Source organism: Apostichopus japonicus, chromosome 5 (genome assembly GCF_037975245.1).
Source record: "Apostichopus japonicus isolate 1M-3 chromosome 5, ASM3797524v1, whole genome shotgun sequence".
NCBI classification, from domain to species: Eukaryota; Metazoa; Echinodermata; class Holothuroidea; order Aspidochirotida; family Stichopodidae; genus Apostichopus; species Apostichopus japonicus.
Genome location: NC_092565.1, coordinates 23,346,589 through 23,369,469, shown reverse-complemented (window position 1 = coordinate 23,369,469; position 22,881 = coordinate 23,346,589). Strand labels below are relative to the sequence as shown.

The window sequence follows — 22,881 nt, the reverse complement described above, 5'->3', positions numbered from 1 at the left end:
ATAGTCATGATATACCGGTAGTCCTAGTCATAACCATAGCCATTGTCAGAATCAGAATCATCAAACCCGACACTGATACGTACTAGGGCCCACCGCCTTTGTTTGGGCGTTTCATTGTTAACGTCCAAAAAACGGTTTCAATTACGTATGGGTAAGAGACGAAAATAAGAAAGTCTATCCCTTCTCAGAGAACGGTACAAATCGCCTTGCTGTGAACTAATGATGCGATTTTCTGAAAATGATAGTCTCTTCAGAAAGATGTAGATCTATTTCGGGATTTCATGGAAATATAACCGGACTGTTCTGGAGTGATTTTTATCGTGTAAGACTGGATCGAAGTCATAGCAGTTCATTCCGCCATATAGATCAATGACTCGTTTGTGTGCAGAACACCATTCGTCTTTATTAACCGCCGGCAACCTGTAAATCTAAACAAGCCAGAAGCCCCCCCCCCCCCCCGCCAGACCTATATTTATCTCTTTGACTTGAAATTGTCTATAAAGTTATTGGTCTATATAAATCCGATCATAGTGGTAGATCATGTCCAAACTCCCACGATGTAAGTGCACATAAAGTGACGGATGTTACGCATACATGACGTTTATCACAAGCTCTGTTCTACTTTACAAAAAAGTATGATTTTAGCATCTACTCATAATTGTTTCCCTCCCGACACGAACTTGAATTCATAGAATTTGAGCTTAAAATAACTAAAATGAAACTGGCACTTTAGGTTCACTGTGCTATGTCCATAATTTGCACAGTAATGTTTAGTCGTCACGGTGTCTGTTTGTGTCTTTTGAGTTTTTTCAGCTAAGTTGCCGAATCATAAGTATACGTTGCCAACAGAAATAAACATAAAAATAGGTATTTCAACCACTTTTTGAGACATTTATAACTTCCAATTGCGATTCAGAGCACATTAACAAAGACATTAAAAGCTTACGCATTTTACATATGCTAAAATATGTCTTATGTTGGTTTTTTAGCGAATTGGCGTTTTTTTGCAACTTCAGAGTAAAGTTGTTCGGGAATTTAAAGGTACGATAAATATCACAGATCTCTTAATGTTATCTATTAATGAAGAAGTGGAGTAATTACATCTAGCAAAAGTATGATATCATCGTCAAGAATCAATATATTAAAAAGTTAAGAACTCTGAATATGATATTACGAAACTGAGATTGTCAAATTCTCGCATTGTAATACTTTTGTGTACGCTGTGTGTGTCGACAACCGTTGCCTTCGAAATTAAACATTCGTTTAAATAGATGTGTGTCCCGATTAAGCTTGCTATCCTGTTACAACTCGGGCCCTGTTTGAAGGTATCGCGCGGAGATGACGTCATAGCAGTACTCTTGGTTTAATTTCGAACAGGTCATACATTTAATGAATGCTGATTAAAGTTCAGTAATATCAAAATGGCGGAAACACGTTGATTTCTTCTTAATTGGAGATAGAGGCCATGAGCTCTTTAACAGCATCACCGATTTCTACTGGTGCATCCTCTTGAAGGAAATGTATCCCTTTAACTGTCATAGATTTCTGATTCGGCCAATCCTTGTTGATTTTCCGCAATTCGGCACTGAAGAAACCTGGTTCACTGTCTACGAATAACTTTGGCAAATCCTTTGATTGAGACAACCATTTAGCGTACGTATCCACGATATCCACAACATTCTTTGGACCGGTGTCTCTAAATGGTATCTCACGTGGCCAAGTGAGGGTAGGGCGTCGAGACTCACCTTCCTTCTTGTATGGTTCTCGGTACGCCTCCATTTCAATCGGGTCCAATTTACGCGCCACGCCCATCGGGAGTAGTTGTTCAACAAACATGTTATTCTTTAACACCATTTCTTCCCCAGCATCGGAGCGAAGACCCTGAAAGGCGCTCCTAGCTAGAACTGGGAAATCATCTAGGCTTTTATGAACCCCAATAATGGCTTCAAAATAGACCAATGCTTCAACTTTATCCTGATTCTGATAGAGCCAGTTTAAACCCAGACCAGATCCCCAATCTTGGCAAATGATGGTAATCTGCATAAAATTAAAGAAATAACAGATATGAATATTCATGAAGAGGATCACGATACGGACATTAGAATCTTGAAAAACAAACCATATTTTTGACAATTGAAAGCGAGAAACACCTGTTCATGATGCACTTTTGAGTTGAAATTGTTAACCAAGTTTTCATATCAGACTCAATGGTTAATTACTCTATAAATGCACAAGGGAAATATACGGGTTATAATCGACATTTTATAGTTAGAATTGGGAATATTTTATAATATGTAATGCCGATTCCCATATTAGGAGTATCGGGTTTCCAAGTAAGGCATTTATGCGTTAGATGGTATATTCTGCTGTTCTGAGACATATTTAGACTGTAACTTACGTCTTAACGCAATGTTGTGCCCATAAATACCATCCTCGAAAAAACAAAACATGTTTAGGTTATAAATTAGGACTAACTGGCAAGGTTGTGTTAATAGCTACTTTTAGTTATGGTGTTGGGTTAAAAAAGAGGGATGGTGTACATTCCAACCCCTCCCCCTCCCTCCCCTTCCCCAAGCGGACACTTGACAGTCAAATGGCTGGACTATATTTGCAGAATATAAAATTACATCACTAAATGACAAGGAGTTACACCACAAAGTATTTTACCTGTTGCCCCTATTCTATAACATTGGCTATTTATAGAAAATTAACATTTCATGAAGGAAAATTTTGATTAGATTTCATCCTTCGAGAAGCTCTTGTGGTTCACATGCAGTTTAGATAACTTTTTTCGGTCAAGTTTTTATATAAGATAGGTCAATAAAATGATGGACTAACATGTACGAAAATTAGTTGATAACACCGTCCATTTCAAGTGTGTTAGTGTGTGTGTAAATGTTTACTCCGTGCATCTTATAGTTCAAGAGAAAGCATTTTCTGTACACCTGTTAGAATTTATATTTAATACATTCAATATTGATAAAGTGATATCATGCGTGAGAAAAATAAATTGACTTACCTTGTTTTTCAGGTTTAAAGATTCAAACCACTTTGAGAGGTATTTGTACTGGTCATCATAGGTGTACATCAAGTCAGGGATTTTACTCGACCTTCCCATGCCAATCAAATCAGGTGCCAAACAGCGGGCAAACCCTTCTACTCGTGGAATGATATGTCTCCACAGATAGGACGATGTCGGATTCCCATGAAGAAATACTGCTGTTCTCGATGACTTTTCTTGTGTTGGATCGGAGTCATAGTAGCTCATTTCGCCATCTAAGATCTTGACCCGTTTGTGTGTTGACCACCATTGGTCTGCAGTAATTATCGGCAAAGAAGAACTCATGTTTTATCCGAATGTAGATCTTATAGCAGCAACCCCAGAACTGGTAGTCGTCTTAGGTGGCGATATATATATATATTAGTTGTCTATTTGACAGGCCACTGCCATAATGATATACAGCCGATTGATGGTGGCGGATCACGTAAAATAGCAAGCGATCGTCTTAGCGATAACCTATACCTAAAATGAAAATATACATAAATACAATATGACATAAATGGCACGCAAACATGAACTTTATCACAAGCTACTTTATCTGTTTACAATAAAATCCAGATGGCTTAATATCACATCTTAATGGTTGAGTTCACCCTCGACGTGAACTTTACAGTACCCGTACGTTAAAGGAGCTAGGTAAAATTGCTGCAAGGCTTTATCATGTAACCGACCCATAGCAGTATCCAGGGGCGGGATTTGCGTTGTGAAAGTGGGGGGGGGGTGGGACAAACCTGGCAGCAAGACTATCTAAGCGGAGCGCCACCATCGGTTGGCACGGAGCGTACAAGAAATTTTTTTTGGCTTTACAAACCCTCGAGATGGCCGGAAACGGCACTTCCCGAGTGCTCTGCATGTACCCATCCTTGAAATATGGATCTCATGTCTGCAATTGTATAGATAGTTAATTATCGTTTAAAAATTTGAAGAGGATTGATAGTAGAACATATGGTCAGATGGTGATGTACAACTTTTGTTATACGTCACTATCTAAGCGGAGGGCCATCTCCGGTTGGTAAGGAGCGTCGAAATTTTCGATGAAAGGTACCCTTAGATCGGTAAAATTAACACCCATATAGTCTTTAAATTGCATCTAAACAAGTAATGAACGTGTGTAAATTTAGGGAGGACGGATAGAAGAACTTATATGGTGATGTACAACTGAAGCTTATACGTCACTATTTAGGCGGTGCACCATCATAAGTTGGCGCGGCGCGTCGAAATTTAAGCAAAAAGGAAATCCTAGATCAGCAAAAATGACACCTCTGGTAACAATAAATCGCATCTAGACAGTTCTTTCCCCCTAAAATTATTACTATATTGTGCATTGGACCGATCAAGAATATGTTCAGCACCCACTTCGAAATTCTCCCCGCGGTCCCCACTTCTTGGAGCACTTGGCAAATATTGGGGGCTGAACATACATTTACCCCCCATTTTTTTTCATGGGGAATAAGCCCCTCAAATCCACCGGTTCCGTCGCCACTGAAGTCGAGGCGGGTGACTTTTTTGATTTTACAATGCGACTAGGTGCAACATGGAGCAATATTTACGGGTCATTTCATAGTACTGGCTGAGATTTTGAAAATAAAATTATTACCTGGCAGTACCAGCATTATGTTTGAACTATTGCCAGATTATCAGGCAACATAGAAATGCATAATAAATACTTGAATGTTACTGTTAATGGAGGGCTAGACGACGTCCGCTGACACTTTCATGTGTGGCGAATCGACTAACGACTTTATGGATGTCTTCGTCGATGGTTCTTTCAATGTTCAACACAGCTAAGCTATTTAGTCGTTCTTGACCTGTGGTGTTTCGCAAGTAGGTTTTTAATCTGCGAAGGCAGGAGAAGCTCCTTTCGCATGTATAGCCGAATTCATCAAGTTGTCATAAAGAGGCGAAATCGAAATGCAACATTGCTCATACTCTGACTAAGGTTTTGTGTCTGGAAGAAATCTAAGCGCTTTTGGAAACAGCTTTCCATGGTAGGATAAGTTGCAGCGTAGATTCGATTAAACATGTTCATCTCAGCCGTGACAGCTTCTGAACACAATCCATATTCAGTTCAAGACCAAACGTAAGTGTTTCCATTCATCATCGAGAATAGATCCGAAAAAGGAACTCAAAGCCACACATTATTTTATCGGCCATACCGAAACTGCCGAGTGCTGTATACTGTAACAATGGATTTAATGTGTTACTGTGTTAGTGCCAATTTGTAATTTACATTATTCGATTTGCATGCATCCTTCCAGGATTTCGAGCAGTAAAGAAATTACATCGGCATTGCCATTGCATATTGTTGAATGACACGGGGGGGGGGGGGGTGTCATGTGTCAGTGTGTTGAATTTAATTATTGATATACCCAATATGCAAATCTGGCTTTCGTAAATCGTTTCTCTGGATTTAGTTATTCAACGCATTCAGTAGAGCAGCAACGTTGAAAATCAGAGAGACATTTCTGGAGCTAGCACTGTAGCACATGCCGCGGATTCATCACATGCAGAATTGAATCGCTAGTGTGTTAGCTCCAGGATTCGTAACCTGTGCTATGAACCATGTGGCTAGCTCCAGCTCCAGTTATTCTGCATGCTACATGTTACGATGTTAAACACAAATTCGACTTACAATCGAAACAAATAGGCTTATTTGATAGAGCTGTTGTGGGGGAATCATTTCGATTAGGGTTGTGCACATTTGTCTGCAAAAACGACAAAAAAGTGAACTAAGGTCTGGGAAAAAGTGGGGGGGTGCCCCCTCTTGCCCCCCCGTAATCCCGCCCATGGTAGTATCGATGAAAGTCGTGCTTCAAAGTTTTGCTATATAGCCTATACTCTATTGGTGGAGTGCAATTGCGTATAACTACCGTATACCAAGCTGTTGTTACTGTTTTCGGTGAGGGTTGGGGGGGGGGGGTGATGGAGTTTGGGGTACTGTGGTCGTCTGTTTTCCTGTTGAGGTAGAATGCGGGGGTAAACTACCATGATCAAACCACGGAGATGGATCTACAGATACCCATCATCCGCCTTGGGCATGACAGGTACCCGATGAATAGCCGGCTGCCCCCCCCCCCCCCCCCGCGCCTCTCGCCACAGGAATTTCATATGCCCCAGTTTTCGCAAATTAGAGATTACTTACTTTGAGATTTTGGAGTGAGATGATCCGAAATCTATACTTTAGTAATAAGATTTGGCAAAATAAAGGATGGAATTAATTCATCGAACGATATCGTCAAAATTGATTATTCAAGGGATCTTTCCTTTAAAGATGATAAAGGCCTTATGTGTGTCCTCCACCCACCCTCCCACCCCAACCCACCCACCCTCCCTCTATAAAACAAAATATTGTTATGTACGTGCCACATACAGTTACACTTTCCTATATAGTCTCCAATGCCTCGAAATGTTGCCAGGTGTCGAGAGATAACAGAATAGTCTATAATATAAGTTTATTAAGGTGATTTGTAGATGCAGATATAAAAGGTTACATGACAGTTATACAGAGGTACAGAACGAGTAGTGTTATTATAGACTATATCGGTATTGTAAGTTGTCTCCTTGACAGGTTACTACTGGTTGCTAAGGGAATGCCCTAAAATGACCTCGTGTATAAACAAAATGTTACAGACATGACGCTCAAACATGAACTTTCTCATGAGATGCTTTATCATGTACAAGGCATGTTATTATATGGTAACTGCTTTCTCATTTGACCGTCCAATTTATAGGTGGAAGTCGGTTTTCGAAGTTTGATAAATTGCGTTACTATATATAGCAGACGTCGCGGATCTACGTCAACAGGGGGTGGACGGTGTAGGGTATCTACCCCCCCCCCCTTCACCTGAACACAAAAATTCAGAAGTATGTATAAGCACAACATTTCGTTTATAGACCTAATTATAGACAATATTTATAGTCTAAATATGCCTCGGATTGCACCATTTGAAGTTTGAGGTTTCACCCTGTTTTAACGCAGACAACCTTACAGAGGCGTCGGCTTTTATAGGTATGCTGTATTGGCCCCAAATATGCTAGATATTCGAATATGGTCACCTTTGGTCAAAATTCTCAAACTTTTTTTTAATACAACCTTCGAGGAAACTTTCCTCACTAGGTCATCTTGTGTGTTCCTTAAAAATGTATGAGAACAATTTGGAGTGTAAAGACCTCCAGGAAAGTACTGTTTGAAAACTTCTAGCAAATATATAGCGTGCTATAATTTGGGGCCTATACTGACTACCTTTAACGACACTAGTGGCGTACTTTATTCGCACAGGCTATAAGCATCGAATACGGAGGGCCACACAGAATTACAGCATAGTCCAGTGGTGGGATTACAGAGGGGGAGGCGGGCGATTTTCAAATACACAACTAGTACAAGGAATAAGCTAGGGCTTAATCAAATCTAAACATATATCCCTCTCCCCTGAAACCTCTTCCCCGGGTTTGCCACTCCAACTTCAGACAACAAATCCCGTCCCTGGTATAGCTGATACAGAAACCACATAAGGCTCTACTTCTATTGACTTCCCTATTGTTTGTTTGTTCTTTCGATCTTATACAACTTCAAAGAATTCAACTAAATAGTTTAAAACGTAGGCTACATCAAATCGCTTTAAGATAAATTAATCCCGAGTTCAGGATGCAGTTGATTTGTTCGTATATATGAGTTATAGAGTACAGAGATTGTAGCGAAATTGTACTTAAGATCCGAGCAACAGGAGAGATTTTTCACTGATTGACAAGCAGGCAAGTTTATAGTTACGTTAATTTACGAGTCGGCTTAACCTTCATTGCGATAAAGCTCTCCTTTGCATAAACAGAAATTTATAAGCGTCTATAGCCTACATTACTTGCAGCTGCAGTTCTCCATAAAGGAGAGGGATGCAGCTGTCCGTGGTGGGGGGGGGCGGGCGTAGAAACCAAATATCTGTCATTGGGGGCCTCCTTCTCATCCCCTTTTAATGAATAAACAGAACAAAATTTATACTAAAACATCATGGAGAAAATAGATTCCTCAAATTCGGTGTCCTTGTAAACACATATATAGTATATAAAAAGAAGAGGAAATGTGGCTGCATGCTTTATAGGTTTCATTACGAAACATAATCTTTCCGTTACAATTCCATTCGATCAAATAGCTATAACTCAGTCCGATGAATAAATAACACAACTTGTCAATGGCGTGCGGAAATTCGGGAAAGGGGTATGTCCCCCATGGCCACCATCAGTCGTGCGGCAGTTTTTCTTTACATTTTTTTTTTACAAAAGTTTGCGAATATTGGATCATCGTTTTGCAAAAAAACGATTTCATTTTGCAGGGTTTTCACAAATTTATTTTTTTATGAAAGAGAAAGGCACATGGTACGGGCAGTCAAGAGTTATGCTCGGTTGCCTCGTGCACGGTAAGGTCTGGCCGATGCCTTTAGAATACTTCGTAATCCTTCTCTTTGTAAATTATATATAATAGACGATATATATTCTGGATCTGCTGTAAATGTTATTTGCGAGCCACTGAAATTGTAGTTGTTATAGGCCTATATATAATATGTCAGCGGTACGCAAACTTGTATACACATGATCTTCCATGATCCGACTCTTCATATACCAGATACACACAAATCAGAATTGATGCTCAGTATATGAATGTGAGCTAGCTTGGACTATGTATTTGATATTACAAAAATAATTTAAAAAAAAAGTCTCCGAGTCGGCGAGCTCCGTAAACTATAGCTGTAATTTTCCGACGTCTGAAAAAGTCTCGCGTCGACCTAGCGACTTTTTGTACGACCCACTTTTGGATCGCATCCCATTTTTCCGGACCGTCGTGTTTTGAGGTGAAAAGGAGGCGAAGCAAAAGGAGGTGATAAGGTAATTATATTTGCGGGCTGAAAACTGCCAGTCAAGGTTGCATGTTGCTACTTTTTCGTAAACAGAATGAAAACGGAATGCACACGAACTCAACTGTAATTGTCGCTGTAATTTATTATATATTTTTAAATTTTGTTTATGTTACTTATTTCAGTAACTTACATCAGCTAAAGGTTGACCTACTAAGGTCAGGGATTGTGCAGAGCTGTATATGCTTGTGATCTCAAAGTGTGCCCTTATTTTTTTCTTAGTTAGAATTTTGCCCTGTTATATTTATGGTTACACCAACATTTCATTTTTGTTGGGAAAATGTCAACCGGCTTGAAGCTAGCAGCCATTAAGAAATTACTACTGGGATTTCGAGGGTACGCAGGTACGTTACGGAGTGTGCGGAACCATGTAACTAGCAATACTACTAGGTCAAAGTCCCGAGTCCATATTTACAGACTGGTGTGATTAACCATTTCTTGCTACCTATTGCTACTCCATTCATTGGAAACCATCTTGTCACAATGATTAGAATCATGGAACGACTTCAACATGTTTCTCGGTTGAACGTTTTGACCTCTCATTTGCGAAATAATGTCGTCCTCGTATCAGCTAACCACATGAGCTCCTCTACGCCCGTGATTACGGCAGACCAATGGTGGTCAACACACAAACGGGTCAAGATCTTAGATGGCGAAATGAGCTACTATGACTCCGACCCAACACAAGAAAAGTCATCGAGAACAGCAGTATTTCTTCATGGGAATCCGACATCGTCCTATCTGTGGAGACATATCATTCCACGAGTAGAAGGGTTTGCCCGCTGTTTGGCACCTGATTTGATTGGCATGGGAAGGTCGAGTAAAATCCCTGACTTGATGTACACCTATGATGACCAGTACAAATACCTCTCAAAGTGGTTTGAATCTTTAAACCTGAAAAATAAGGTATGCACTTGTTTTTGGTATCATATCTCCTTACAGAACTGCTTGTACTAGGCTAGAGTCCCATGATTACAAGACTTGTGTGTCCATCATATGTGGCACTTTCTAGACTGGTTAAACATTGGTCTCCTGCCCCCTTCTGCCACCCACCCCCAATCTGTATCAAGGCCCTTGGGATTAACATTAAATAATTATGCAGCAAATTTACTTTATAATTGTGCAGAAGCAATAAACAATTTTTACAGGCGAAGACTTCAGGTAGGCTTCTACAATCACAGATGTTGATAAGTTTCTTTCTAACAATTGTTACCTCGAAGCTCATGTGTTTATCAATTGATGATAACAAGGTAGGCTTATTTTGCATTCATGTTCTAATTTTGCCACATGAAGTTATGTTAACCGTTAAGATTTAACAGAGATAGTTAAGGTGTTACTTTGACATTTGTCAATATTTCTGAAAATTTCAATGTGTAAGCCTTTACCACTAGAATGACCACATAATCCCAGGAAATGTAGCTCAAACAATGATAGCACAACTTCTGTCATGTATGTTTATACAAAATGCAATTGTAAGTATTTTACATGTTGGTGGCCAGGGGACTATTCCTGTCCCCTCCCCCCAATAGTTTTCACAGCCAAGATTTTCACTCAAACATGGTGCAGCCATTTCAACAGTGCTCAGTTTATATCAGTTGACTCCTCCCCCCCCCCCCCCTCCAAAATCAGGGTTCCTGACCTTCAAGTTTAGGAAAAGACTTCCAAAGACCTTTCTTTCTTTCTTGATTTTTTTTCTTCAGATTACAATAATCTGTCATGATTGGGGCTCAGGTTTAGGTCTCCACTGGCTTCATCAGAACCAACAGAAAGTGGAAGGTGTTGTCTATTTTGAGGGCGTTATTGGAGTTGCTAAGAGCTTAAAGAGTTTTCCTGATATCTCTAGAGATATCTTTGGATCTTTGAGATCTGAAGCAGGAGAAGAAATGGTCCTCAAGAAGAACTTCTTTGTGGAGCGTCTTCTACCAAACGCAATCCTGAGAGAGTTAGATCCAGTGGAAATGGATGCGTACCTTGAACCTTTCAGAGAAGTCGGGGAATCGCGTCGTCCCACGTTAACATGGCCACGCCAAATACCCTTCCGTGATACGGGACCGCAGAATGTGGTGGAAATAGTCGATGCCTATACCAAATGGTTGTCCGAGTCGAAGGACTTTCCAAAAATGTTTATCGATGGACAACCTGGTTTCTTCAGTGCGGGATTGCGAAAGCAGACAAAAGACTGGCCATACCAGAGAGTTGTCAAGGTTAAAGGTCTTCACTTTCTGCAAGAGGATGCTCCAATTGAGATCGGCGATGCAGTGAAGGATTTCATGCAATCATTACCCATGTAGTACGGGAAGAAAAGGAGGGAGAGGGCAGTGTGCTGATGTGCACACTTCATAGTACAGTAATTTAGTGATTGTCGGTTTGGATTAGAAGAGATTTTGAAAAAGAAAATAAAGTCTGATCTCTGAGAAAATACGTTTTCTAACAAGAATTGAACTCATTACACAGTATGCTACTCGGATTTACTGATCAATATTACTTAACTCATTTATTGTACTTGGCATGTTGGTATTCATTTTCAGAAACTGATAATTTTAAGTTTTCATCTGTCAGGGGTTGAAATGACTATGTTGTGTGCAAATGTTTAATTGAAGGGATGTACAGTTTGCAGTGAAGCTAAATGAATCTTTAGCTTGATGGGACCAAAGTTTTGTTGAAGAACGTGGTAATTTTTATTTTTGTGGAAATCTTTTCACTTAACCTTTACATACAGTAACTTCTACTTGATGTGATCAAAGTTCAATCAAAGGTCTGAGCTACTATTTTTCCTGTGGACATATTGCTATGAAAACTTTTAGAAGTTTACTGTCCATAGTTAACATTAAAATTTTATAAGATTTTGTAACTATTTGACAGGTTTTCATAATTTTGCTGTAAAGTCATATTCTCTTTAAACTTAGTTTGTGAAAGTGACAGCTACATATAGTCATTATATATTTAGTGTTTCTCATACAACTATCTTCTGCATTGAGTCTACAGTGGTCTAGTACCATATTTCCTACCAATTGTTCTTGCTACAGAAGTGGTCCAGTAACAACAAAAGAATGGTTTTTTTTTTAAGGGGGGGGGGGGGCATTGGGCTTCCTTTTATAGATGGTTCATTATTGATTATGATTATGCATGTAATATATTAATTCAAAGAAAAGCAGCTTTTAAAGTTATAATATTTTAGGCACTAGACAGAGGATATGCTAATTTGGATCAGGGGACGTCTTCCATAAAGACTTTCAATCATTCTTAAATTTGATTAATATTTTTTCAACTCATTGTGTTGTACATCGATCACCCTCATGATGGGATTATCATACTTCATATGTCTCTGTTTTTGTACTTCTCTTTCTTTAAGAAATGATCGAGCAATGAAATAATATCTTAAATGATAAAAAACATGAAATAAAAGAAAGAACAATAGCAGAGTCTGTTTTGTTGTCTATCATTGTTTTCATCTACGTTTTGAGTTATTAACAGACATGAGAAATGGCCGACTTGCTCAATGCAGACACAAGAAATAGAGGACATGCCTTCATTGCAATTGAAGTATCTTCTATAACCTGTTATACATCAGACAGGTTAAATTAGAATCAGTATACTTCTACTTCCCATGCTGATGAAAGAAAGAAAATTGTACACTTGGGTGTCCCTATCAAGTATAGAAAACACAGCAAAAGTAAAAATTTACTATGAGGATTTTGCTAATATAGCAAATACGCCAGATAGACCAAAATTGGTCAGCTATGATCAAACTTTTTAACTCTTGTATCACCTCTGGAGACTATTGGCTTCACCTACTCTAGTCTTAATTGTCTGCTTCAGCCCTCTTCTAACATCTGGTGAAAAGAGATCGGAGGACTTTTGACAATTTTTAAATAACCTGTCACCCATGGAATACTTGAGTAACAGGGTAGAAGAGAGGGATGAGGGAGCAGGCAGAGGGGTGAAAAGGGGGCTGAATAGAAAATAGGATTTCTGTAGTCTAAGCAAAAAACAGTGTGAAGGAATGTAGAACACCACCTTAAAAAAAATCTAGAATTTTCCTTTTGGCATGTTGTGTATACATTAACTACATGATCTTTGTATTCCAGATTAATTACAATGATTTGCATACCTTGAGTATTTTACTTTCGAAATTGACATGTTTTGAACAAGAAAACAGTCTATGGTTTATAATGGGTGTGTATGCCATGCACCCCGTCCTGCCCCTCCTGTACGTATAAGTAAGTGGAACCTGTTACCATTGCCCTCTCATAACTTGATGTTGAGCTACAAACACAGACCTGCACAGTAAGAATCATGGAATGAACCATCTCCAAAACCAATGCTACATAACATGATTACAGGACACTTTCATTGTAGCCCCCCCCCCTGTCCTGCCCCTCCTGTACGTACAAGTAAGTGGAACCTGTTACCATTGCCCTCTTATAACTTGACCCTTGTGCTACAAACACCGACCTGCATAGTAAGAATCATGGAATGAACAATCTCCAAAACCAATGCTACAAAACATGATTACAGGACACTTTCATTATAGCACCTCCCCCCCCCCAAAAAAAAGAATAATAAATAAGGAACATGTTTAATGAAGTTACAGCATTTTCATCACAGGAAAAAAATGTGAACTGTTTAAGAGCTTCTAGAATTATACATTAAGTCCTCCCCTTCTGATTCCTCAAACAGCCACCCCTTCCCCCTCCCCCGCCCATGCAAGCCCCTCTATCTCTTTTCATGTTTTGACTTATTTTACTTTGGGATTTTCCTGAGCTCATGTGCAAACCAGAGAGCTATAGATAATAAAGTGAGGGAGCCAGACTGGTGGGCTGCTGCCAAGCTGGTTGGTACATAGAGAAGCAATGTTGATATGCCAAGTGTGATCTGTTTAAGAAAATTCATAAAGTAAGTATTGGAAATAAAATATGTTAAATGGTTTACTTCTAGTTTAGCGGGGAAAAAAGATCATGATAAGATTCTTGAAGGCTTCTTGGATTCATCTCAAATGCAGGATGGTGTGAATTCTAACAGCAATCTTAAGCTTTTGAGATAAGTTTCTGCATGGCTTGAATCCTAGGCTAATGAGTCTTGTATATGCAGAGTGAAGTTTATCTGATTTGTTTACCTTAAATTTTATAAAGCCACAAAGTCCGAAACTCAGATAATTTGCGAGGTACTCAGCAGCAAATGATAAACTATTAATACCCAGATATCAGTTAAATAAACTTGCTACAACAGTACAAATGGCTAATTCTGATAATGAACTTGGTCTTCATAACACAATGAATTCTCTATAACAAATTGGGACATCCAGCATATCAGTCCTGAGCTGGTGAATATTTCTTTGGTCATGGGAACACCTTCGATTGTTTGCAACAGGCGCGTAGCCAAGGGGGGGGGGCGAAGGGGGCAGCCGCTCCCCCTTGAGCATATTTTAAAAAAATTTATTAAAGTTTTTATGATATATATGCAACTTACAAGGCCTGGGAAGTGCTGTTTCCAGCAATCTGGGAGGCATTTTCAGCCAAAATTTTCTTGTACACTTCACGCCAACCATGGTGGGGCTACGCTTAGATAGTTGCAATGCTGTATCTGCGGCTCTGATAGTTTGCCTACATTTTCCCCCCTCCCTTGGCAAATTCCTGGCTACGCGCCTGGTTCGCAACAACTAGGACACTCACAGAGAGGGTCGACGGTTACTGTCACTCTGTGACAGTGAATAACGAGATCATAAATTTCGAAGACATTGTATAATAATGACACAAAGACTGTACTGCTAGGTCAAATGTTGTCATTAGTTTCTATTGAATTTAAACAAAAAAGGGGAAAACTTTGAAAATGCCTTTTCGGGAATTTATGCAGAATTTAGCATTTGATGTAAAACATGTTTTTGTGAAAAACTTGAGCATATTGATGTAAGTTAAATTATATTTCCATTTCAAGGTGGTGCCACTGGCAGTGTCTAACAATGATTGTAAGTAATTGGTGAAAAACTTAATGGGGTGATCCAGCTGCCTTTGTTTATATCCAACAAGACACAAAAAGGGTACACTTGTGCGGGATAACGCTTTAATGTCAAGCTAAGTTTCAATAACAAAGCATTCCAAAATAGAAGCAATAAGAAACATCTCCTAATTACCTGTACTGCTACCATTCCCAGCATGCAGTTCATGGCAAGACTGGCTCTAGCAGGTAAGGGCACCCTCCTCGCTAGAATCCACAATGCTGTGACTGCACTCGCTGTACTCACTCCCTGAAATAAGATGAATATGTAATAGTTAATAGTTTCAAAGACAGACAAATAAAAAATATCAGCTCTAAGGCTATGGTAGCCTAGGTGATGGTAGTCTAGGTGATGGTAGTCTAGGTGATGGTAGCCTAGGTGATGGTAGTCTAGGTGATAAATACTTAAGTGGAAATATATCTTGTAAAAGTGAGTGATCTTAACACATCCATCATCAATGCAAGTTGAAGAAAGCCAGAAAGAGCTAGTTATGTAAGGCTGCATTCTCTGGTTGAATTTGCTACAGTCTGGTCTGTAAAAGCTTCACTATGGTAGTCTAGGTGATGGTAGTCTAGGTGATGGTAGTCTAGGTGATGGTAGTCTAGGTGATGAAATACTTAAGTGGAAATATATCTGGTAAAGGTGAGTGGTTTTAACACATCCATCACTATTAAATGCAAGTTGAAGAAAGCCAGAAAGAGCAAGTTATGTTGGCTGCATTCTGTGGTTGAATTTGAAAAGTGGGCCATAAAGTAAAGGATACACCAGGTGCCTAAAATGTCATCTGTTTCATTGTAGGAACAGTTATATTAAGAAAATTATATATGAATTTTAAATCAATAATGTAGAAGATCAGTTAATCTTGTCATTTGTTCGTCTTTAATAATACTACTGTACAGTATGAATTTGAAGATATGTGCTTCCATTATTGAAAACAACTTCAAGATGTCAGATGGAATAAAGCTCAAGCAAAATAGAATAAATCAAGACAAACGATGGAAAATCAATAAAGTTGTGAACAGGAAGTCAGGATGAACCAATGACACTTACCAATATTCTGTGATTAAATTGCACTGTGGTCGGGTTTTCAAATATATTCTTCCATTTTGGTGAAAAATTCATGATGTCAGATGGAATCCATCTGTCAGCCATTTTTGGAAATGAATTGTAGACGAGACCGGCATCAAGACCAGCCACAAATGCACCTGAGAGAAGAGAGAAGGTAGATTGGAGAATTTATAGATGAGAATATAACTTGTCATTCTACTGACAATTTAAAGGGACATTCCAGTGGTCAACATTGACTGTTTCCCCCAAAAATAGTTTTCTGCCACATTTTCCCGCACTTTATGTCCCTTTAATACTTGATGGTATTTTGTAGTCATAACAAATTATTTCAGCAAAAACAAGGGATTTTGATGATGATAGGAAACTAAAAGCTAGGTTTGTGTAATAAAGGTATAATCAAAACCAATATTGGATAATGCGTGGTTAATAAAAAAGGCAAATATTAGTTCATTATGTCTCCTTTGAATGATAATTTCTGTATACAAATTGTGTTTGAAGTCACAAATAAATATATATGTAACATTAAAATTCTGCACTATCCAAGGTACAGTAGTTTGCTGAATTCATTTTGTGCTTTCAGTTCAGTGGAAATACATATTATTCTTAAACAAGATCCCTGACCTCAATAAAAATAGTGAGATTGTTGCCATGTGAATTTTCATGTCCATGTATCGTCATATTTCTTCTCCCCAATAAACATAATCATGGTTTATTGTACCAGCTATACACATTTCAGCTTAGCAAAAGCCAGTCATAATTATAGTGATTGCTGTTGCACAAACTATGTATTTTATGCCCAAATATCAGTGTTAATTAGACCCAAATTTGACCTTAGTTTGCCATTCCTGACTATCTCTTTTTCAACCAACTTAAAGGAAATTTTGGCTATTTTCAGGCTACAGTGCTGTGGCCTTTTTACCATTTGCAAATAGGGTAACAAAGGCACTGCTAATTTCCTGCCAGTAGACATAAAGAACTTAAACACATGGTAAGTCAACTAACAACCGCCAGTCAAAGAATCGGCATGATTTCTGTTCCTAATGTAAGCCTCCCATACGACTGCTCGTATCAGCACATATCATTGGGTTGCTCTTAAATGCCTCCATCTACCGTAAGTACGTAACTAATATGTACTATAATTCAGTCAGAACTTGGTATAGCCACTAGATTTACTGGCATTTTGTAGCAAATGAGTAAAGTTTTGAAAATTCTAGGCCAGTAAAGAGCTTTAATATTTAAAGGTTTTGAATTTTCTAGTTATACTTTAATAACTGGATGAAACATAAATGCAAAATATAATGAAGCATCTGGCAAATTCTGTGACAATTTCATCTCAATTTTGTATGTTTGTGAGCAGTCCTAATATCTTATTAAATCTTACAGCAGCTTACCTGACAGGGCAGTGGTAAATATAAGAGCCATGCTACCATGTGCACACTTTCTTAACAGTGAAAGATTCTTGCTGTTGACAATCTATCAAAAGAAGAAGAACGTGATTATTGGAAAGAACTATTTAGTATAATTAATTCAACAGAAGATATATCATTGGTGCATTTATATTTATGAAAAGTGTAGTATAAAATAATATAAATAACAACAGTGGTGTTTGTGATGCCATGCTGGCTATTATGTAGATAAATTACTAAAACAAAACACTCAATTTTTGTGTGTGTGCTTTTCTTTCATAAGATATTTAACACTTTTAAAAATTCTACTTTTTCTAAAATAGAAATAAAGAAGTGTGGCGTTGTCTGGTAACCGTGGAATAAAATGGAATCACAGCCAATAAGGTGCTGGATAGCTTATTGGGTAAATCACAGGACCTGAAATCCCAGGTCACTGATTCAAATTACTTCTCTAGCCAAACTCTTTTGATCAATATTTATATTTTTTCTTCTAATTTTCCAGTCAGTTTTCTATTGTTCACTTTTCAATACAAACAGTAAAACTAACCTTAAGCAAACAATATTGTCATATTATCAAGTGCTCCAAAGTTTAGCTTCATATTTTTATATAAAACTCTTTGGCATACTGCTAAATGTGATATACCTGTTGCGGCTTTAAAATGTGGGAGAGTCCAGACCAGAGCATGAGGGAGTAAAGGACAAAAGCGGAGCCGAGGTGAGAGGCCAGCCGATACTGACTAACTCTGGGAATGTCTGTTGGGTTGGGTTCTTCTAAACCACTCTTTACCATAAACCATCCCAGAAGACCCTGAATAAGAGAGCAAGAATATTCTGAATTACTCACATAACGAAGCAAAATTAAATGGAATCATGACCAGATAAAAAAAAAAAACTCACATAACAGCAAGCGGCTATATGCTTCAATGTAGTTTAGTATACAGGTTTCTACATGGTGAGGTATTTACAGGTTACAAGATAAAGTTAAGAGAACATGTTCACATACTGTGAAAAACTTTTCTAACTATAATAAGAATGACCTCTCCTGCTGCTTCCCAACCCCCCCACCAACCCCTGCCCTATGTTCCTAATCATACTAGCATGCAAAATATAAAGCAAAATTTATGATGGTAATCTCAAATGACATTTAATGTCAATTTGGTTATTTCTTGACACAAATTTACTTTTGATAGAAATTTGTTAGTTTGCTGTACAAGAATTAACAGTAATCAAGAGCAAAGCTTTACAGTAACTTTTCGATGTGCTTTCGTCATAAATTAAGAGAAATGAAATATTAACAGGGAATAAATTTAGTGTTAACATTTTATGTAGTAGTCTTGAAGGCTATGAAGTTTGCCTCACATGAAATAGTCAGGTTATAATACTGTATGTAACATCTTTGCACATGTATATATAGCAGTTTGCCCATTTTGCACAGCTAATTGTGATTTGATACCAGATAAATTAGTCCCTGATTTCAAGCAAGTTATAAAAAATAAACTATTCATTCCCACTCCCATCTCAAAACACTGCACTTTGGCACCATAAAGGATTCATAATTCTAGCTTTAATTTGATTGTAATAAATAATATATTTTATACACCACATAAGAACAAATCTCAGATTGCCTTAACTTGTCAAACCATACCTGAAACACCAACAATGATCCAAATATTAGCACCCTCGGTTTCATTGCTTTACTAATCCATCCCTTCCTCCAGAAATAGGCCCCGGGAAGGATGAAAGCTAAGCCGATTGCTCTACCCCACATCCGATGAGCGTACTCCATGCCGAATATAAACTTGAAATCTTCCAGTGTAATATCCTTGTGGACGCTGAGGAAAGACAGACATTTCTTTACTCATTGGCTGTGGCACTGACAATATTGTCCTCACCTTTTGAATACAGGAAACCATTTGAATCTTTCACATACATGGATCCATACTTCCTATCCAGTATTGTTATAACGTTTAAAATAGTATAATCATTCAGCATAATATATAATATGTTTATGTCTGTTGTCATGTCTAGTATGTCTGTTCTTTCTCCATCACTTTTCGTTGCCTGCTTGTATTTCACAATTTTTCTTCTTAAATTTTCTTATGAGTCTCCTCAATCGATCAATTTTCTTTCCACTGAATGTTCTACTCTTGTGATTCAATATCTATTTCATACGTGTTTTTATTTTTTTCTGTCGCTGTTGATGTTCTCACACTTAGGTTTTTAAACCTTATCTCTCTGTGATATCTGATTGTTACCATTTGATTGATTGAAATAAACTTGAAATTAAAACTTGACTGGCAAAAAAATCCAGTAATCTATTCTTCTTGGGACCTACCCAGATTTGTTATAATTTTCCATGAACTATCATTAAAGTACAATACCTTTCTGTTTTACCCGCAAACTCCTATTTGAACTTAGGAAACTGTTTGCAGTTACCTTTTATTCCTGGGACCTACCCGGTATTGTTATAATTTTCCATCTATCATAAAAGTATGATCCCTTTATATTTGGCAGACGACTGTATACTTACTATTTGAATTCAGGGAACTCTTTGTATCTTTCAAACTCAGCTATCCATTCCTCCTGAGAACTTGGAGGCTTCATACCTTTAACAAGGTGCCAGTCAGTCATTGAAAGACCAGATTCTGTTAACCTTTAAAAGTAACAATTAAAACAATGTTTCAAAACACAAATATCAATTCTGTGATATTTCTTATCACTTTTATTTCATTACTTTGAATACTGAAATTTACGGGACAAAGTCAACTAATAATCTTTACAGAGATAGAACCGTGCATTTGAAGGAGAAACAGCTTTCAGTTTTGCCTTAAGCCACTAGGTGTCATTGACAGAACATAATTAAAGTGACACCTCAAAGAGGTTACAATTTTACCAACTATTATCCATTCTTTCATCAGATGTTTCATGAACACAAATCTTTACTGTATATGCCAAAGTTCTGTTTCAAGACAAGTGACATGAACACAAGCACGTGTAATATACATTAGTACAAACCACTGTGTGCAAGTAACAAAATTAACAGATTAAATTTGCTGTAAACAATGCTCTGTTGGTGAAAACTTTAATCTGCTATGAGAGATTTTGGGCAACACCATCACACTGGGATGATCTAGAACAAAGCCAAAGCTAGGGAGACACCTTACCTCGTGACACCCCCAAGGACCACTGCTTCCGCCGTCATGCCACAACAGGTTAGAAGCCACCCACCAACAATCTTCTCTGATCTGGTACGGCCCTGAGATGCTTGCGCTGTTATGGTGTGTTGTACTCTCTTGCATTGTATTTCATTGACCTATACAGCGAAAAGGAAATCAATATGAAAGATACATTCCAATCAAACTTTACAAGTTACCTTTTCGTATTAAAAGTAAGAGGGCCTGATGTTCCAATTCGAGTAGTATCTTTTCAGAGACAAACTGCTGAATAATTTTACTTTCATATTTACTAAAACATCAATAACTCAACTGCCTTGCAATGACAATACGTACATGGCAATAGTCTTGATGCTTCATGAATTCCATGTGATCAACTGTGATCATAACAACATTATATGAAAGTTAAAATGAACAAAAGTTGTTGAGAAAACCCAGCGAATGTATCTTGGCTCCATCTCTTCATTGATAAATAATGTACAGGTTTGACACAAACTGACCAACAAAGTAAAACAAACTACTCTAACCATGCACTCTTGAGGTCATGAAATGGGAGCCATTTATCAAGTACACGTGTGATGTTTAACACAAACTACTGTATGCATTTTCTGCAGATGGACTTTTAAATCTATTATGCTGTTAGAATAGCAGGGTTTTAATACATCTTTAATTTTACCTGACTTTTTCAGGTTCTTTAATTCCTCTGCTTACTCTATTTAGCAGAAGGATTGGGACTTAGAAAGGGCTGGTGAGACTCCCTGTCACTTGAAGTAAACCAATGTAATGGACTGTGTATTCGTTTATGTTTACATTTGTACAGTTAGCACTATAAGTTATTTAAGATACATCATTGTACAAAATGAACAATTTTAATTTCTTGCCTCATCTTTGAAACTGAACAAAATAAAAACAAGCATAACCAGTAACATTTTTAAGCAATTTGAGCACAAATGCTGTCGTCTTGAGAATTCTCCTTCTGTAGATCAAATGGTAACACGACTTAATCATCGAAAAAAGTGCATGCAGCACTTTCATCTCTGAAAAAGATTATCTCAAACCTTTGGTTGGAAGGTCCTCCTCCACTGGAGAAAACGGTTGGGCGGAACACTTCTTTGAGATGGATTATGAAAAGAGCGAAGTGAGCTACAGTTCCAGCATTTTGTTGGGAGACTCCTCTGAAATGGAAGATAGATGTGCTTGACTACAACTGCAAAGTACTGTTCATTAATGACTCAAAGTGAGATAAAGGCACGGAGGTCAATGCATAACTTCAAGTCTATAATTAAGATGGAAAATATCTTCTTGAACCTAGGGATAAATACAGAGACTGACAGTTAACTTCAAGTTTTTTGGCATTGCAATTTACATATATCTTGGAAAAATACAGTACTCGCTTCAGATTCAGAATGCGATGCTCTAAACTTGAGCATTTTACGAATCAACCTTCCAACATAAAACCACTAAACACCGAGAGGCCCTCCGAATTCCACATTCATAATCATAGGTCATATGAGAAATTGGACTACTCATCTTCAATTATGTGAAAAATTACTGTGAGTGAAAAACTGAACATGAGAGTCACATTCATGGTACCCTACCACACTCACAACCACCGGGCAAATGTGCTATTATGCCAAAATATAAATGTTTTGTTTGAATCATGTTAAGGTTAAGTCAAGTCTTATGTTATCTGGTGCATATGCCAAACGTTACCTAAGTCATGCTCATAACTTCAGTTATATTATGCCAAAACAATGTACCTAGTCTCGATCTAAAGTTAGGCCTGTCGTAAGTTACAGAAACCAGAGGTAAATTACTAGTATAAATACTAGTACTGAGTGTAACCCACAGGTGACAACTTACTGCCGCTGCCATCGGAATTCTCAATGAAAAAGACATCATTCTCAGTCCTTGTTTAGTCGCTAACAAAATAAGTCCTTTTATGGATCGAACAGTCACCGGTTGATGAAGAACGTTACTGAAAGTGCGGTATTTCAATGTTATATAATAGTTATATATGAACAATTTATACATGGTCCAGTTTAGCTAAACAGATACAACCGTTGTTTTATTGATATTGCGTAATTCAAGCATTGTCCTGCTGAGCATGCCGGTAAAAATGTTCTCATCATACACACTGTACGGTACACAGATAAACAGCCGCATGGAATATTCCCCAACGTCCTTGCAAAAAGTTAAATACAAATTTGAAAATGATACCAACATTCCTTGATTTTGGCCATGATTTTAAGTTATGTTTGTTGCAATATACGAT

The 22,881-nt window shown here is 37.9% G+C and overlaps 4 protein-coding genes across 5 annotated transcripts in view; 2 read left to right on the top strand and 2 right to left on the bottom strand.

The window, feature by feature from the left end:
• Positions 1-877: 877 nt before the first annotated feature.
• On the bottom strand, positions 878-3,481 carry LOC139968125 (coelenterazine h 2-monooxygenase-like). Its single transcript, XM_071972510.1, has 2 exons — positions 3,020-3,481; positions 878-2,037 (listed from the first exon to the last, which is right to left on the bottom strand). Exons 1-2 carry the CDS (start codon positions 3,344-3,346, stop codon positions 1,447-1,449), a joined length of 918 nt encoding a protein of 305 aa, XP_071828611.1. The 5' UTR covers positions 3,347-3,481; the 3' UTR covers positions 878-1,446.
• A 1,307-nt stretch (positions 3,482-4,788) lies between these two features.
• The window catches only part of LOC139968118 (pantothenate kinase 3-like), a 41,832-nt gene continuing 23,739 nt past the window's right edge, over positions 4,789-22,881 (top strand). The window contains exon 1 of the mRNA XM_071972500.1: positions 4,789-5,141. The gene's annotated coding sequence lies outside the window, so the exon portion shown is untranslated. The remainder of the gene's footprint in view (positions 5,142-22,881) is intronic.
• LOC139968121 (coelenterazine h 2-monooxygenase-like) lies at positions 9,269-12,381 on the top strand. Its single transcript, XM_071972506.1, has 2 exons — positions 9,269-9,870; positions 10,665-12,381. Exons 1-2 carry the CDS (start codon positions 9,448-9,450, stop codon positions 11,253-11,255), a joined length of 1,014 nt encoding a protein of 337 aa, XP_071828607.1. The 5' UTR covers positions 9,269-9,447; the 3' UTR covers positions 11,256-12,381.
• Positions 12,388-22,788, bottom strand: LOC139968117 (heme A synthase COX15-like). Of its 2 annotated transcripts, none has more exons than XM_071972498.1 (10): positions 22,456-22,788; positions 21,665-21,781; positions 20,598-20,746; positions 19,964-20,086; positions 19,079-19,265; positions 18,077-18,241; positions 17,419-17,500; positions 16,010-16,164; positions 15,095-15,208; positions 12,388-13,839 (listed from the first exon to the last, which is right to left on the bottom strand). In XM_071972498.1, exons 3-10 carry the CDS (start codon positions 20,633-20,635, stop codon positions 13,708-13,710), a joined length of 996 nt encoding a protein of 331 aa, XP_071828599.1. In that variant the 5' UTR covers positions 20,636-20,746; positions 21,665-21,781; positions 22,456-22,788; the 3' UTR covers positions 12,388-13,707. The 2 variants fall into 2 exon arrangements, with proteins under 2 accessions (XP_071828599.1, XP_071828598.1); XM_071972497.1 differs by having other exon boundaries at positions 22,470-22,787.

What these genes read in the sequence shown, in the direction of transcription:
- LOC139968121 (XM_071972506.1), top strand. Translation starts at nt 9,448, where the DNA reads ATGATTAGAATCATGGAACGACTTCAACATGTTTCTCGGTTGAACGTT. An exon ending in CTTTAAACCTGAAAAATAAG is followed by an intron (nt 9,871 to 10,664) that starts GTATGCACTTGT and finishes TTTTTTCTTCAG; the next exon opens with ATTACAATAATCTGTCATGA.
- LOC139968117 (XM_071972497.1), bottom strand. Translation starts at nt 22,640, where the DNA reads ATGTATAAATTGTTCATATATAACTATTATATAACATTGAAATACCGC. An exon ending in GAGTTCCCTGAATTCAAATA is followed by an intron (nt 19,266 to 19,963) that starts GTAAGTATACAG and finishes GTCTTTCCTCAG; the next exon opens with CGTCCACAAGGATATTACAC. An exon ending in TGGGAATGGTAGCAGTACAG is followed by an intron (nt 13,840 to 15,094) that starts GTAATTAGGAGA and finishes TTTCTTAAACAG; the next exon opens with ATCACACTTGGCATATCAAC.
- LOC139968125 (XM_071972510.1), bottom strand. Translation starts at nt 3,346, where the DNA reads ATGAGTTCTTCTTTGCCGATAATTACTGCAGACCAATGGTGGTCAACA. An exon ending in CTTTAAACCTGAAAAACAAG is followed by an intron (nt 2,038 to 3,019) that starts GTAAGTCAATTT and finishes AATTTTATGCAG; the next exon opens with ATTACCATCATTTGCCAAGA.